The 14974-nt window shown below is 41.9% G+C and overlaps 1 protein-coding gene across 3 annotated transcripts in view; it reads right to left on the reverse strand.

Annotated features, from left to right (window-relative positions):
- The window catches only part of MKLN1 (muskelin 1), a 108998-nt gene that overhangs the window by 70685 nt on the left and 23339 nt on the right, over positions 1–14974 (reverse strand). For 2 of the 3 annotated variants that reach the window (XM_064442469.1, XM_064442475.1), the window contains 3 exons: positions 14224–14312; positions 7427–7536; positions 3044–3236 (listed from right to left, as the gene is read on the reverse strand). In XM_064442469.1, coding sequence (XP_064298539.1) covers positions 3044–3236; positions 7427–7536; positions 14224–14312 — 392 coding nt within the window. Of the gene's footprint in view, positions 1–3043; positions 3240–7426; positions 7537–14223; positions 14313–14974 lie in introns of those variants that run through there. The other variant, XM_064442483.1, reaches the window with a different exon arrangement.

The raw sequence follows: 14974 nt of genomic DNA on the forward strand, positions 1-14974 counted from the left end.
AGAACACCCACACCTTAGAGACTAAGCAGCGAGCTCTGGAGACTTCACAACAAAGCTGCTAAGGAAGTAAAATGGTAAAATGCTGGGTGCTAACAAGCCTCTTTCAAACAGAGGAGCTTGAGGGAGATGCAGAGCTGAGTAAGGACAGGTAACTGTGGAGGACCCCAGGGAGCAGATGGTAGCAGTACTACAGGAGAACCTGCTGAAGGCTGAAAACTACCATTCCCATCCTACCAAGAAGGATCCAGCTGTTAAATACCAGCTACATTCAACACCGTGACTTGACTGTCATCTTGTACAACTGCGAACAAGCTATTCCAGCTGCAGGTTCAGGTTTTCTGGGGCTCTCAGAAGAGGTTTGTCCTACCCCCTCACCCATCGTAGCCCCATCAGCAACCTGACCTGGTTTGCCACGTGGCAGCACAAGCACCAGTGCCAGCAAGCGAGGGGCCAGGAGACACACTGTCCTGGGTAAGGGCAGGATTGACCCAGTTAGGGAAAACCCGCAGTTGTGTCAGCTTTAAGCAAATACAGGATGCAGCCTCAGTGTCTCAAGATAGATAGCACTTCTCTCCGAAGGGTGCTGGGAGGCAACAGAGCTTTAAATGGGTACAAAAGCTGAAGACAGCATAAAGAATTGCAGAAGGATGGGGGAAGGAAGGTTAATGTATTCAAAGACAAGGAAAATCATTAAGGACGAGCAATGGAGCAATGGGAGATGCGTACACTGACATTTAACTTCAGCTAGCCAGGTAAGAGATTAAAAGGAAGCAATATAAGCATCCTCATGCGTGTTATTCTGTCCCTCAGAAGCAGTGGCAAAACTTAATGATGCTACTTGAAGACTCTCCTGCTAAGCTATCCATAGTCTGTTACTAGAAATACTTGCTTCTGTACTTGATGGAACAAAAAAGTACTGATAAAACCAGCTACAGCCTATTTCTCTAGTTTGCTTGAGTGATGCTGAGCTCCCCAGGCTCCAAAAGGGGACAAGATTACAAGAACCAGGGAAGCAGGATTTTTCACATCAAAGCTGACAAGAAGCAAGCGTCCGTTTGTCAAACGGTACAATACAAGACCTACAGTTTTCTACCAGGCAAGTCCTTTGCCAGTACTTCCACACCTGGAAAAGCTGAGCAGTAAAGACAGCAACCCCACTCTCAGAGTACAAGGAGAAACAGAAGCACCATCTCAGCTCAAGTCCTAGGGGAAAACTGCTGGATAGAATAAATGCAGTATGGTAAATGCTAAGTAGTAAAAGAAATCAACATATAACAGCTCAAAAACGGGGCCACAAACATTCATTTCATTAGCACCCGAGAAAACAGACGTACATTTTTGAGAGAACTTATTCAGCACATTCTAGACCTCTGGTGAAATTCCATTCAAGGAATAGTTTCTACTACAGCCTGCACTGAAGAGGAACGAGGACAGCCTCTAGGCACTGGCGAGACTGAGCCACAACCAAGGCAGCAGACCAATGCACTGGCAAAATCATCACCATCAGCACACAGCACCCCTGCGGCTGTCAGCAGATCTTGCCTCATATTGGTGGGCTCATCAGCTCCCTCCAGGCACTCGTCTCTCTGAGAAACACCGCAAAGACAGTACAGCTGGCCACAGCTCCCTGCTGCTTTCTCATCCTGCAACCCTTGCTTGCCCTCAAGAGTCAAGAGGAAGCTGCCAGTTGCAAAATGCCCCTGCATTGCAGGAAGCCGTTCATGCTCCCATCGCAGCCACGACTACCACATTGTCTCAGGAGAGCAGGCAACACTCAGGAGGGTGAGGACGAACCTGGTAATTCTCAGTCTCAATGTTTGTAGCTGCTCAGGGAGCTCAGTGCAGGGCAGAGCTCAGCTGTTCTATCTATATAGTCAAAAACCCTTGAGCCAAAACCCATAGAAAGCCATTTACCGCACTTTTTGATGACCTGTTGCAATAAGCCCCCTACTGTTGTGCTTAGTTAAACAGCTTATTCACAAAAAGATGATGAATTTTCATGGAAGACAAACCTTGATTTTAAAGCTATCATTTCTATCATACCCTGAGAACCACTTCCAACTTCAGTGGTATAAGCCATACTGATGGAGTCAAGCAGGTATGCTGGCATCTATCCAAAAGGTATTGCAAAATGACTGATTAGCCCAGAATTAGGAAAAAAAAAAAATCTCTGGTGCCAGACATGCATGAAGCTGGTCCACTGAGCCCCTAACTCTACTGGCATCAGGCACAAGGAACGCTTCTGATGCCAGTACAAGTTTCCTAGGAAGAGTGGCTGCACACAGTCAAAAAGCACTACACCTACAGCCAAGAGCTTCTCTGTTTTATCAGACTGTGATCCAAAAACCACTGCACAGGTCTTGGGAGACACTCCAGTGAAACAGTCCAACTCTTTTTGTATCCCATTCCATCAACAGAAAGTACATCTCCCCCATTTTAGGAGCTGAGAGCTGTTTACACACAGTTTCCAAGTGAAAAATTAATAGTAGTTGCAATGAAACCAGCTGCCAACATCCTGCTCTCCAAGGGAAAACAGGCTCTGCCTCCAGTCGCTGTGACTTCTACACCATTCTCCAAGAACTATTTTCCACATAAGCAAAGATCTCTTGTTCAACTACAGCTGAAAACCTCTGTTGATACACCAGCTAGGTAGGGTAAGCTCTAACCAGAAATCCTGATACAGACCACTACCGAGAACTCAAGCTTTATGCCTCCCCGCTCACCATTCCAGTGACTTCTCTGTTAGTTAAGCCCACATTCAGCTGCTTATATGAAGAACTTACATTTACCCACACAAGTGCACCATGTTGCGGTCTTTGGGGGAAAAAGACTGCAAAAGTAGCAGTGGTAGATTTCATGACTCAATTTTTAGCCTTCATCACACACATATTCACAAGTCCAAAAGCTGACAGCACACCACACTAGATATGAAATACCACATGGACCAGCCAATTCTACTAAGTACATTAACATTCAAAGCAGTAACATTGCAATGCCTTTTTTTTTTTGTAATTAATATACCAGACCCCTCGGATTTTCTTACCATTCACAGCTTTTTCTATCAGTTCCTCACAAGCATCGAAGTCTCCCTTCAGTACCAGTTTGTCATGCAGGTCTGTCAACATGGGGTGCTCCAGAGCAATCTTTGTTTTCTTCTGCAGCGACTCAAAAGCTTCGGTGTAGTTGTGCTGACGAAAATGCTTTAGGCAAAGGCGAATGGCTTCCTGTTCACGGTACTACTGGAACACAAGAAAACCTATGAGACATGTAGATTTTTCTTTCACAGGGAAAGAAACCTGTGAACCTGCCTGGAGCCAGAGGCAGGATCTCTTACACACGCTGCACATACAAGCTTACAGAGGAACGCTGTATGAAAGATGTTACAAGCTATGTAGGCATTTACTTTCCAACAGTATAGAAATTATACAACTTGTTATCATCCGATTTAATAAGCACACAAGAAGAGAGCGCGCTGTGTCCCAGATCTCTGGAGTGACCATTATTTCCCCCCCATCTGCTTGGCCCTGCTGTTCGAGGCCTACACGAAGTACAGAGCAGGAAAAAGCCTTCGCTATCAGCCTTACGTAATTTGATTGTATGACTCTTATATAACAAAATAATTTAGAAGAGTAAGTAGGTCACAGCTTTTCTAGAAGCAGAAGAAAAAAAAAAAAAAAAACACGCAGAACAGGAATACTTGCAGTGACCACTGCTCCTGCAATGGAAAGGCAGAAGGCAGGGCTGACCCCAGATCCTGTGGGCTCGTGCGGGTTTGGGATCAATGGCAGCGAGGATTTACATGCATACCAAAGTGTTATCTTCAAAATATTCCCGTGCATCTTGAAGCAGAACTCCTGCTTTCATATGGCAGATGAGCCAAAGCTGCCCATTCCCCCACTCAGTGGTGGGAAAGGCTCGAGAAACCCACGCTGGGTCGAACACCCAGGCTCAGGAACATGAGGGAATAGTAAACTCTGCATAAGAACTACAGCTTGTGTTGTTAACCTACCAAATCACCCACTGCGTTTTCAAAGCTGCTAACAGTATGCGTAAGTAATACAGATTTTTAGGTTGGTAAGTAGCAGAACTACTTATTTTAAATAGACTTTTCAAACCTAAATTCTAAGGCATTCAAAAGGAAAAAAAAAAATCTCCATTTCCATCTTTAACACATCTACTGTGGTAAAAAGCAAACGTAACATAAGCATCTACAAGACTGATCTATTTACAGACAAAACATTTTACTCCTAAATGGACACCACTGCTAAAAGTGACGTTTATGGTATTTAAATGAACAGAATCTTTCTGAAAACCTGGAACTAACCCTAATATTCAACAAAAATTAGGGTTCTCAAAATAATGGCTCTATAGCAAGAATCTCAAACTGAAGCAGCTAAAAAGAAACACGGCCATGTGCTGTATTTTTAGTTCTTAATCCATCAGTATTTCACAGCTGCAAATAGCCAGAACTACGCATTTTTAGAAAATCAGTTCCCAGCCCACATGAAAAAGGCCAAGGACATGTACCAATAAAAATGCAAGACCATGGCAAAGGAATATTAAAACTAAAACAGTTTTACAGCACAACTGGAAAAAAGCTTATTTTTCCCCCCTAAGAGATACCTAAGACACTGCCTTTAAGCAAATGTTCACTTACATCAGTCAAGGCCAAAACCACAGTAGATTCTTTGTTGCTCAAAGGGATAGCGAGCAAAGGGATAGCTGCACACCAGTAATAACCAGCTTCTGCACTTTCAGCTCCTCTAGTTTGGACATTAGACAAAATTCAGACTTGGCGTATTTCTGTTGAGCCTCTCATGACTGATAGGCTTGGCTTATAAAACGTGAAATGACTGCTGGAAGCAGGTTGGCCACTCGATGCGATATAAAAGTTTGTATTTAAGTGAGACTATAGTAGTATTTCAGAAGTTAAGTGTAAAAACTTTTTTTTTTTTTTTTTTTACACAAAAAGGTGTATAAAAGTATATAAAAGGCTCCTTTTAACAATTGTCATACAGGTTTAAAGAGATGACAACCCAAATATTAGGTTTGATCTGAGGCTGTATATAATTCCTATGGTTAAAAAGGTAACAAGAGCATGAGACTAAGATATTAACACTGCCAAACGCACTAGTAGCATTAGAAATATTTAAGTGCTCATTATCAAAACCAAAAGTGATAACCATCAGTAAGCTGCCACTTCTTAGTTAGAATCATAGAATCATTTAGGTTGGAAAAGACCTTTTAGATCATTGAGTCCAACTATAAACCCAGCACTGCCAAGTCCACCACTAAACCACATCCTTCAGTGCCACGTTTACATGTCTTTTTAATACCCCCAGGGATGGTGACTCGACCTGGGCAGCCTGTTCCAGTGCTTGAATTAGTTGCTAAAGTACGCTCACCCTTCAGTAAAAGCAAAGTGGTAAGGCTTGTGGGAGGCAGTGGGCTGAGCTAGACAGCTAGGAGAAAGCAGCAGAGAGGGAACTGAGGAGCGTGCTTGCTGCTTTGAGTCCTCATCTGTTACCCTCAACTTCTCGCCCTTCAGGAAAAGGAGGTTTTGTTGGTTGAAGCACACACAACAGAAAACATGGGCAACTTCATGTAGAACCTTCTTCTCATCTTATGTCTCAAGCAGTACAGAATTATTAGATTTCAAAGTCTTTGAGACTTCCAAGAACATGTATGAAAATATTTACATCATCTCAAAAAACTGGAAGAAACAGGTCAACATTTCTGCCTTTCCCCAAATATGGGTCAGCACATATATCCTCCTACGTGGATCCAACAACGCTGGCCTCTCAGGACCGTGAGAGAGGAGAACATCAGGGAGACATGCACTCGTCACCAAACACTTGGCAACTGATCCTAGTAGAGCCCAAACAGTCATGACTAAGTCTCTGCCTTGCTGCTCTAGGGCTCTAAGCTTTAGAAGAACAATGCTGGCACCCCTCGGAGAAGCTGTCACTACATACATGCTGACCATGAAAAGTGTCGGTTCCATGGGATAAGATGGAACAAAACAGATGCTGACATCATCATCAGATAACTTCTGACCAAAAACAAAAAAGAAAAATAAAAATCAGAGTTTCCTGATTGCAGCAACCGGTCAAAAATGCCAGAGACACCACGTTGTCCACAGGCAGCAGAAGGAAGCACAGAAAACTGTCAGCAGCCTCTGTCAACTGGACCTTTCAGAACTGGACACCAGTAATCAGCAGACTAATGACCATAATACCACTTGAATCCTAAAGCAGCTACAGTCAGCTTCCACTGTGACTGTTAGTGCTGTTTTCAAATGCTCCCTGAAGAAGCTTGGGATGTTGGCATCAACACATACAAACCAGAGAGCATGGCCACAAGGCTTCTTCACCGTATGCCAACACCATAAACTGGCGCGGAAGCCTCAGTACCACAATGCACAACCTTTATCTCCTTTTAAGTTTTTCCTCTGGAAGTAGAGACATGCTGCTCCACTCCCCAGACTTATTCAACTGGGAAGGATGTCTTCTCTGTAACACAATGTGAATTTCATGAATTGTTCCAGAGGATCTATGCATAAAAAGCAGCAAGAAAATGAATTCTGGTTGTCAACGTGCAATTCCCCCTCTCAGGAAAGACATCTGTTGTCCTCAATTAAATACAGTTTATACAAATAATGTTTAGAACCTTTTGAACTTTCTGTCTATGAAAGTGACAAATGGTATAAACCATCTCATCTCACAGACCAGTGGCATCAGCTCCCCTCTCTTCCAGAGTATTCAGCAAAATGACAGTTAAGAGGGAAACATCAGAAGTACAAGGAGCTGCAACAGGAAAGACACCAACGTGGATTCTCTTTAAAACAAGTTTATTTTTATATCCTGTAACAAAGGCTGCATACGTAACCCAAAAAGATCTAGCCTTACACATAGCTTTAGAGGACCGGTATGGTAAAAGAATGACTAATTAAAAGGCAAGAAGAGGGAGAAATGGAATCTGGTTTTGTTAAGATTCATTTCCCTTCCAATACAAATGCAATTTTATTAGTATTGTCTGACCCCTTTGCCTCAGTACTCCTTTCTTTTACATTTTTCTTGTGGCATCTGCCTAGCAGGGGAGTTTTTTTGTAAGTTTTCTTTTTTGGTGGTGGTGGTTTTGGTTTTTTGGGGGCGTTTTGTTGGGGTTTTTGGGGGGTTGTGGGGTTTTTTTGTTTGGGGCTCGTTGTTGGGGGGGGGGGGATGTTCTTTTTTCAAGAGAACAAGGAGATACAATTCAAAAAGTCTCACTTCAAGTCAGCCATGTGGTTTGCGTTTTAGGTATGTGCATTTGTTGTTTTAATAGCTGATGTTGAACGAATGAAAAGGTCACATAATTCCAGTAAGAGAAGTTTCACAAGATTCTGAGACTACAAATCTTCAAACAGGCACCTAAAATGCAGGCCTACCTTGCTGTACCAGTTGAGGCACGGTTGGACCACATCTGGATCATCAATGCCATTAAGTTCAACATACCAGATACTAAAATTGAAGCTAGGTCCCCAGGATAAGAGTGGAACTGGAGAAGAAAGGAAAAGGAGAAAAAGGATGCATAAACATCAAAAAACCACTGCATTAGACTCATCAGGCTATACACAGCACTGTATTTCAACAGAATGCTTTTTAAGGTTACACAAAATTCAGTATTTCTGATTTAACATAAGTTCTAGTTTAACTAAGCTTAGGAAAATTACCAAATACATTACTTTAAAAGTTGTTATTTAAAGCAACCTGTGCCAAGCGACATTAACACCGCAGATCATTACAAGGCAGAAGCTTGCTTTAAGCAAAAGAGCAAAAATACTATCATTTAAAAACAGCTCAAAGAGGCAACAAGCTTTGACATGGATGGGAATCACGAGCGTACTAGCGACAGTATTTGCTCCTCACAGTACATTTATTTCCACATTTGTCAGCAACAATTATTTTCCCTAATGGTGAAGACAAGAAGCTTGGGTATTTTAAATTTTACAAAATTAGTAACGTCTGCAAGTTGTGGAGGAGAGGGGGAGGGAAAACTGTCAGCTTCCAATTTAAAAACTGAATCTAATTTTTTTTTTTTTTTCAAAAAAGCTTTAATCTGTGCACCTTTTTGGTTAATACAGTTTTATCTGTGTATTGGAACAAACATACTTAAAATATTAAATGACCTGTGAAACACACTGCAGCTTCTCACCTAAGGCTTCGTGGCCACTCCCTGTTAACATCTACAGTCTTGCACTGATCTATTGATTAATCTGCAGATTAAGGCTTGGTTCTGCTTTCTGAAGCAACTCCAACTCCCAGAAAACTTTTGTGTGAACTCTGACACCTTAAAACTGCAGCGAAATCAAGCGGTTTAGTTTCAAACACTTTTTTTCCTTCTTATTTGACTGTAACTGATAAACAGGAAAAGATGGGAATAGAGACGAACGAGTAGTTGCCAGCAACAGGACGGAGTCCACTACTTTCTCCCTTCCATAGAAACTATCTTTGCCACACAGAACTCGCTTGCTGTCTTTCAAACCACTATGAAATACCACTGAGATTAACTTTTTGAACTAAGGGTTTTCTGGCCTACTCCTTGAGGAAATAAAAACCAAAGATTTGTCTTAAAGTTGTTCCTGAGCTCTTAAAGGTTCTTAAGTATTTATACTTCAAAAAAGCTAGATTTATTATTTTCTGCAATGTGTTTTGGCACAAAGCATGTGTTCAAACACATGATTTTCTAAATTTTAAAGGGTATTTCTACAAACCTATTGCTAAAGACTCATGACAACTTCTGGAAACAGTCATCAGGAGATGTTTTTAGAAAAGATCCAAAGAGACTTTGAATATGTGACTCTTAACTGATTTTAATACCCCAAAGTAGGTACTTTGTATGTCACAGCTCTCAAATCGTCCTGTTCAAAGAGGTATTTTTCTACTTGATCGTTCAGCATACAAAGCGAGATGCTTTCAGAGCAGTTCCTAGTTTGGTGCGTGTTTGTGGAGACAGAAGAGAAGTGAACCGGTCAGGAAAAACCAAGAGTCCCCTGTCTTCTGTCCACATTGCATACACACTCTGCCCAAGAAACTTCTTTCTTGCCAGTTTTGTCCTCTGCACAAGATAAGCACTGCCAATATGGTACCTTAATACCATAAAACATTACTACTATTCAATCCCAAATTCACCGATAAATTTAATCCCAGATATCCCACCTATTCAGGCAGCAGACTGACAAAATACCACATGTAAGGGTAACACCTTGAATCTGTCTTCAGACCTGAATACACAAACCAAGACCAAACTGCAGTTAAATTTGGTATTTGCTCAGCTATAAAGAATCAAAGTCCACCCACCAGCTTATTGCACCGAAACACTGAACCAAACCACAGACCACCTCAAATGGACCAAGACCATAAATTTCCTGAGGGTGAAACTGAGGCCATTTTCATAGCACTGAGTTTACTGGGTAAAAAACCAAACCCAAGTATTACTACCTTCTCACCTCATTCCAGAAAAAACAGAGGTATCCACCTCTTTCTTTTCAGCAGTTCTTCTCAGAATTTACATGAGCTTCTCCCAGAAAAATTTAACAGTTCACCCTCTTATCCCAGTAGCCAACTACAGCATGAAAAGACATTGTCGGGATGGGCATAAGAATCCTGGGTAGCTATCACCACAAAAAAATACAAAGCCATCAACTGGCTAACACTTCCCCCCCTACCCACCCCCCTCAGTTAAGTCAGAGTTTTTAACAGTTTTGTTTACAAGAAGGAAACAAAAATACCAGAAATGGTGATTTAAACATCAAGATTTTCATGGCGCCGTCATCTACTTTAAGGAAAATACAGGCATTAAGTCGTACAGGGAACACAGTACTGCACAAGCAGAGAAAACTGAATTTCATCTTTTTAAGCTACTCCACAAGAGTAGGAACAGAAACAAAGCATAAAAGTTGAAACCGTAACGTGATTTCTGTTCCCTTAGCAAAGGCCAAGTGTTCCGCTGGATCATCGCCCCATTTTTGAGCCTCTTCCCTAGCTCCCAGGCTACACAGAGAAGGCCTCTCATCCTTCCCTCTGCCCTCTCTTTTTTGAAGCCTCCACAGGTACACTTTGCTCTTTGGACAAATCTCCTTCTAGAGCAGCCACAAGCTAACTTAGACCTGCAGCAAGAAGACACTAAGCACAGCATGGAAGTAGCAATAGCCACACATGGCGATAAGCATTACTTGTCAGTGTGACACACGAATCTCATTTTTGCACCAGGCTTGGAGGTAACAGCAGTGTAGGGTGCTGGGTGCGGATAAGCCTTCCTGCATCCAACTCCCTTTTTCCACATCTCCCAATGAGTGGATTTAGATTTCACATCACAGTGTAGGTAGACACAAACCTACCACAGCTTCTGCAATAGCGGAGGAACATCCTCTAAAAATCAGCAAATATCGTACCCTGCAATACCTTTGCAGAGGCCTCACCTTACGCTATCCACTATTTGCTGCATCGCTTTTTTCCCCCTACACACATACCTTGGAGGTGGAAACACACTACCATTAAAAGTGTTGAATCTGAAGCCTAAAGCTACCGTTATTTCTCCAGTTTTTACCATGAAGCCACGTAAGCGTGGCTTTTTTACTGCACACACTACAGCGATGCACCCTGAAACGCATATAACCATTCAGACCAGCGGAACTGTCACTCCAGTGAAGTGCCCAGCACAAGAAAAAAAAATTAAAAATCAATATCCCTTCAATAGAAGCAGAAGGTAACTTAAACAGTTATTTACCCACACAAGGATGATTTATGGGGATATTTCTCAGTAATTGGAAGCTATGCCTAGACAAGGACTGCAACCCTCCAGAGAGGACACTAGCATAGGTATTAAACACAGTATGATAATTTCAAATACCTCTCTCAAGCTAATCTGTGTCCCTCATCTACAGGCAGTAGACACACAAACAGCTTATGTCGGGAAAAATGCAGATAAAGATGTTGTCATGGGTTTGGCTGGGACAGAGTTAATTTTCTTCGTAGCAGGTAGTATGGGGCCGCATTTTGAGTTTGTGCTGCAAACAGTGGTGATAATGCAGACATGTTTTAGTTGTTGCTAAGTAGCGCTTACACTGGTCAAGGATTTTTCCAGTTTCCCATGATCTGCCGGGTGCACAAGAAGCCGGGAGGGGGCACAGCCAGGACAGCTGATTCAAACTGACCCCAGGGATGTCCTGCACCATATGGCGTCATGCTCAGCGTATAGAGCTGGGGAAGAAGGAAGGTGGGGGGGACATTTGGAGTGATGGCGTTTGTCTTCCCAAGTCACCGTTACGTGTGATGGAGCCCTGCTTTCTTGGAGATGGCTGAACAGCTGCCTACCTGTGGTTTGCTTTGCTTGTGTGCACGGATTTTGCTTTACCTGTTAAACTGTCTTTATCTCAACCCACAAGTTTTCTCACTTTTATCCCTCCGATTCTCTCGCCTGTCCCTCCAGGGGGGAGTGAGCGAGCAGCTGCAGGGAGCTTGGTTGCTGGCCGGGGCTAAACCACAGCAGTCACTACATATAACACAGGATACATCCATAAAGAAAGTGTGCTCATTTCTATTATACCAAAGCTTAAAAATCTTGAAGGCTAGTTAGTAACTCCCATGCTAGCAACAAAATGGCATGAGAATTACACCCAGCATTTCTTGAAGCTCTTTCACAGCAGTCTTTACAACACCTTCTGCTTTCAGGGACACAGTACAGAAAAAATACCTCTCTCCTTGGGGTAACCACAAAAACAGAGCCAGAAACAAAAGCTCACAGTCATTAAAAAGATTATTCTTTGATATTTTGTCTGGACAAATATCTTCTTCCCCCTCCCAAGTTCTTTAACGAGGGGCTACATGAAATGTAAAAGTTACTTGTCAAGTAGGTCAAAAGCCTGCAAAACCAGGCATTTCAGTGCTAAGGAACTGAAGTTGAACTAATTAAACTACGAGAAGTGCAAGTCTCTTCTTGACAAAAGGAGAGGAAAGTTATTTCTTCTGCTTGCAATGAGTCTGAAGCTTCTAAGGTGAGCAATGGAAGCTCTGGGAAGTATTTTCCCCTCTCTCAGATCTACCCATGTCGTGTTCCTCCCATATAAACCTCACTGTTGCGATACGGTGGTGTATAGGTTGGTATGCTTATCTACAGAATTATAAAGCAAATGCCTGATACAAGTCACTGCCGAACTAACGCCTTCCCCAAACACGCAGACCTCACTGATAGCAGTAACTTTTGCGCTGTCAGTCTTTAAGAGTCCAAAAGGGCAAATTTTGGCCTCATGTTTACTGGCAGCATTACAAGGAAAACAGCACGGTATTTCGAATTTTGAGTTACTTTGGCTAGCAGCTTGGAAATTTTAACAAACAGAAAACATATTCAAGCTGTGAATCTGAAAAAAATAACAGAATTTCGTAACATCACTTTTGCAGTTGTTTCACAGCAAAAAAACTAGTCCCACAACTTCATAAATGAGATGATGCTAGCCATCAACTAGAGGTTTCAATTGCTTTTGGTGAAAAGATCATTTTAATTTCTGTCCTAGTATAGGAATTTCCTCACAGAAGATAGCTTCCAGAAACAGAAGGCTATAGATACAGCTAAAAAGGAAAATTCTCCTCAAACCATAACTAGTGAGCAAGTGATGGTTATATACATTAATACTAGATTTGTATTTAACACAGAATGCTTACCACTACGTGAGGAACCCATCTCAAGAAAACAAGCCATGTAATTACTAACACACTCATGTCAGGTCAGAGAAAAAATCCTGGTAGTAGAAATTAATCAGCATTTCACTTTCCTAGCAAGTTTCAACTAACTGTTACACTCATAATGTCAGAACACATGTAGCTGGAGTACAATGTACACACCCAGAGAAGTAGCTGGTAATCTTTCCATTCGCCCCTTTAGCCCTCCAGTAACTACTTGCTGGTTTTTAGGCACTGAAAAGTAACATTTCCCAAAAGCCTAACGCAGAAGCTTCAGAATATGTTTAAAAAAAAAAAATCAATTTAATTTTCGTGATGTAGTCAACCTTTAACTCTAACTACTCCTCTGCTCCTCTCGAGGTTTCCTAAAGCCAAGTGTTACAGATGCTTCCAAAAGTAGCAGCCAAAAAAGAAACCCAGTGAACAAGCAATTTCTCTACTTCTCTGAGAACCAGAAACACCACCGTTTATGGCACACAAATGATTACTTGATTCCCAGCCTGAAGCTTTCAGTTCCTCGGGCAAACATGAGAGGAGATTCACAAAGCTGTGTAGGAGACACTAGAGCAAAGGGCTCTGAGGGGAGCCCCCACACCACCACTATCAGCCAAGTCTTGGCAAAAGAATTAGCCAACTCTTCAAAACATTCCTAAATTCTTCTAAATTAGACATCAGGATCCTACCTCATTTTTCAGCAACTACCTCCTTGCTGTATTTTTAACCTTAAACAGCCAATTTAAAGCCAGTCATTCTTTTACTATCTCAGTAGGTAGGGGAAGATACATTTACTGAGCTATGAAAAGCTGAAAACCTCTAAATTCTTCGATTAAACCCAACCAGTATCACTGACAGCCACTGTAAGACACTTGTTCTCTCTGGCCTGCATGAAGCAAGGAAGAGAGATCCTCACCTGCTCCCATCACAAGTCACAGTAACCGGCCTTCGTTAGCACCCCCCTTTAGCAAGCTTCACCAGAGAAACAAAACTAGACATCACAGGGTATAATTCTTCTTTGCCCCTGGATGTCATCTTCAGCTGGAGATGAGACATGATGAGAGTAGCAGGAAGAGAAAAAGGAAGGTTTCTGCTGTTGCTCTGTGCATTGCAAGTGTGTTTGAGACAAGGGACTTCAACCTTTTTCAAAAACACTAGGATTGTCAACACTGAAACTGTTACCGGTATTTAGCTTAATGATTTTTTCTTAAAGCTCTACATAGCAATTTATAGTAGGACAGTAAGCAGCTTCTCCAGCAATTAGTTGACTCAACAACTGTATTTCTGAAAATTACTGTATTTTGCTTTCATTCCCCAGGATTTAAATTATGAAGCTATTATTTCTTAGTAACAGGACTTCACTGTGTTCCAATCTAACCAGCCTAAAAGATCATGAAATGGAACAGCTATTGTGGATACTTTGCCTGAGTACAATGAAGTCACAAGTGCCAAGACTGGCACAAGTATAAGAAGAGATTATTTTCTACTCAGAATGCTGAAAAAATGCATTTACCTATCTTAATGAATCGACAGGGGAACATCTGTTCATCAATTTTATGCTTCAAGGTGAATGTTTCTTTGTTATAATCATTCTTTAAGCCACTGTGGGAAAAAATAAATAAGGTTACTAAATCTTACCTTGTATTTTAGGACTAGCTAATAAACGCAATCTAGGACATGCCTGAAATGCGAAGCTTGTTTCATATTACTATGAATCATAAGTATGCATGCTGGACCAATGCCTGGACTGCTATCCACCATCTTATATCTCCCTGGGAGGCAGCACTGGCTAGTGGTTTCCGGAGGGAACTGACATCGGATCAATCCTGCTCATCTGAACCCGTAACCCTGCGACTTCAGCAAGCCATCTGCCTGAACCGCACTCTTCCGTTTTTAAGGGGGAGATGGACCAGCTCTCAGAATTACCACACTGCCAAAGTGCTTTGTGATGGGTTTATGGGCATTACTTTATAGAAATATCAAATATTTAGTACAGTTTGTAAAAAAATCTTAAGTCCGTTTTTACTGAAGATGCAAGTACAGGTCCCAAATAAGGATTTTTATTAAACTTCAGTACAAGTGAAATGACATTAGATATCAACAATTACTCTGCTACTAAGACCTCTTCCCCCGCAATTCCAGCGGCAATGATGTCAAACTGCAAGACTGGTCTATCTAAAGAGGGCAAAAGGGTGGGAAGGGCTCTGCCTAGTCTCAAAGGATACCTGCAACAAAGAACTTCCCATGTTTCTCCATGGCTTTCT

The sequence above is a fragment of the Phalacrocorax carbo genome, chromosome 1 (assembly GCF_963921805.1).
Source record: "Phalacrocorax carbo chromosome 1, bPhaCar2.1, whole genome shotgun sequence".
Lineage (NCBI taxonomy): Eukaryota > Metazoa > Chordata > Aves > Suliformes > Phalacrocoracidae > Phalacrocorax > Phalacrocorax carbo.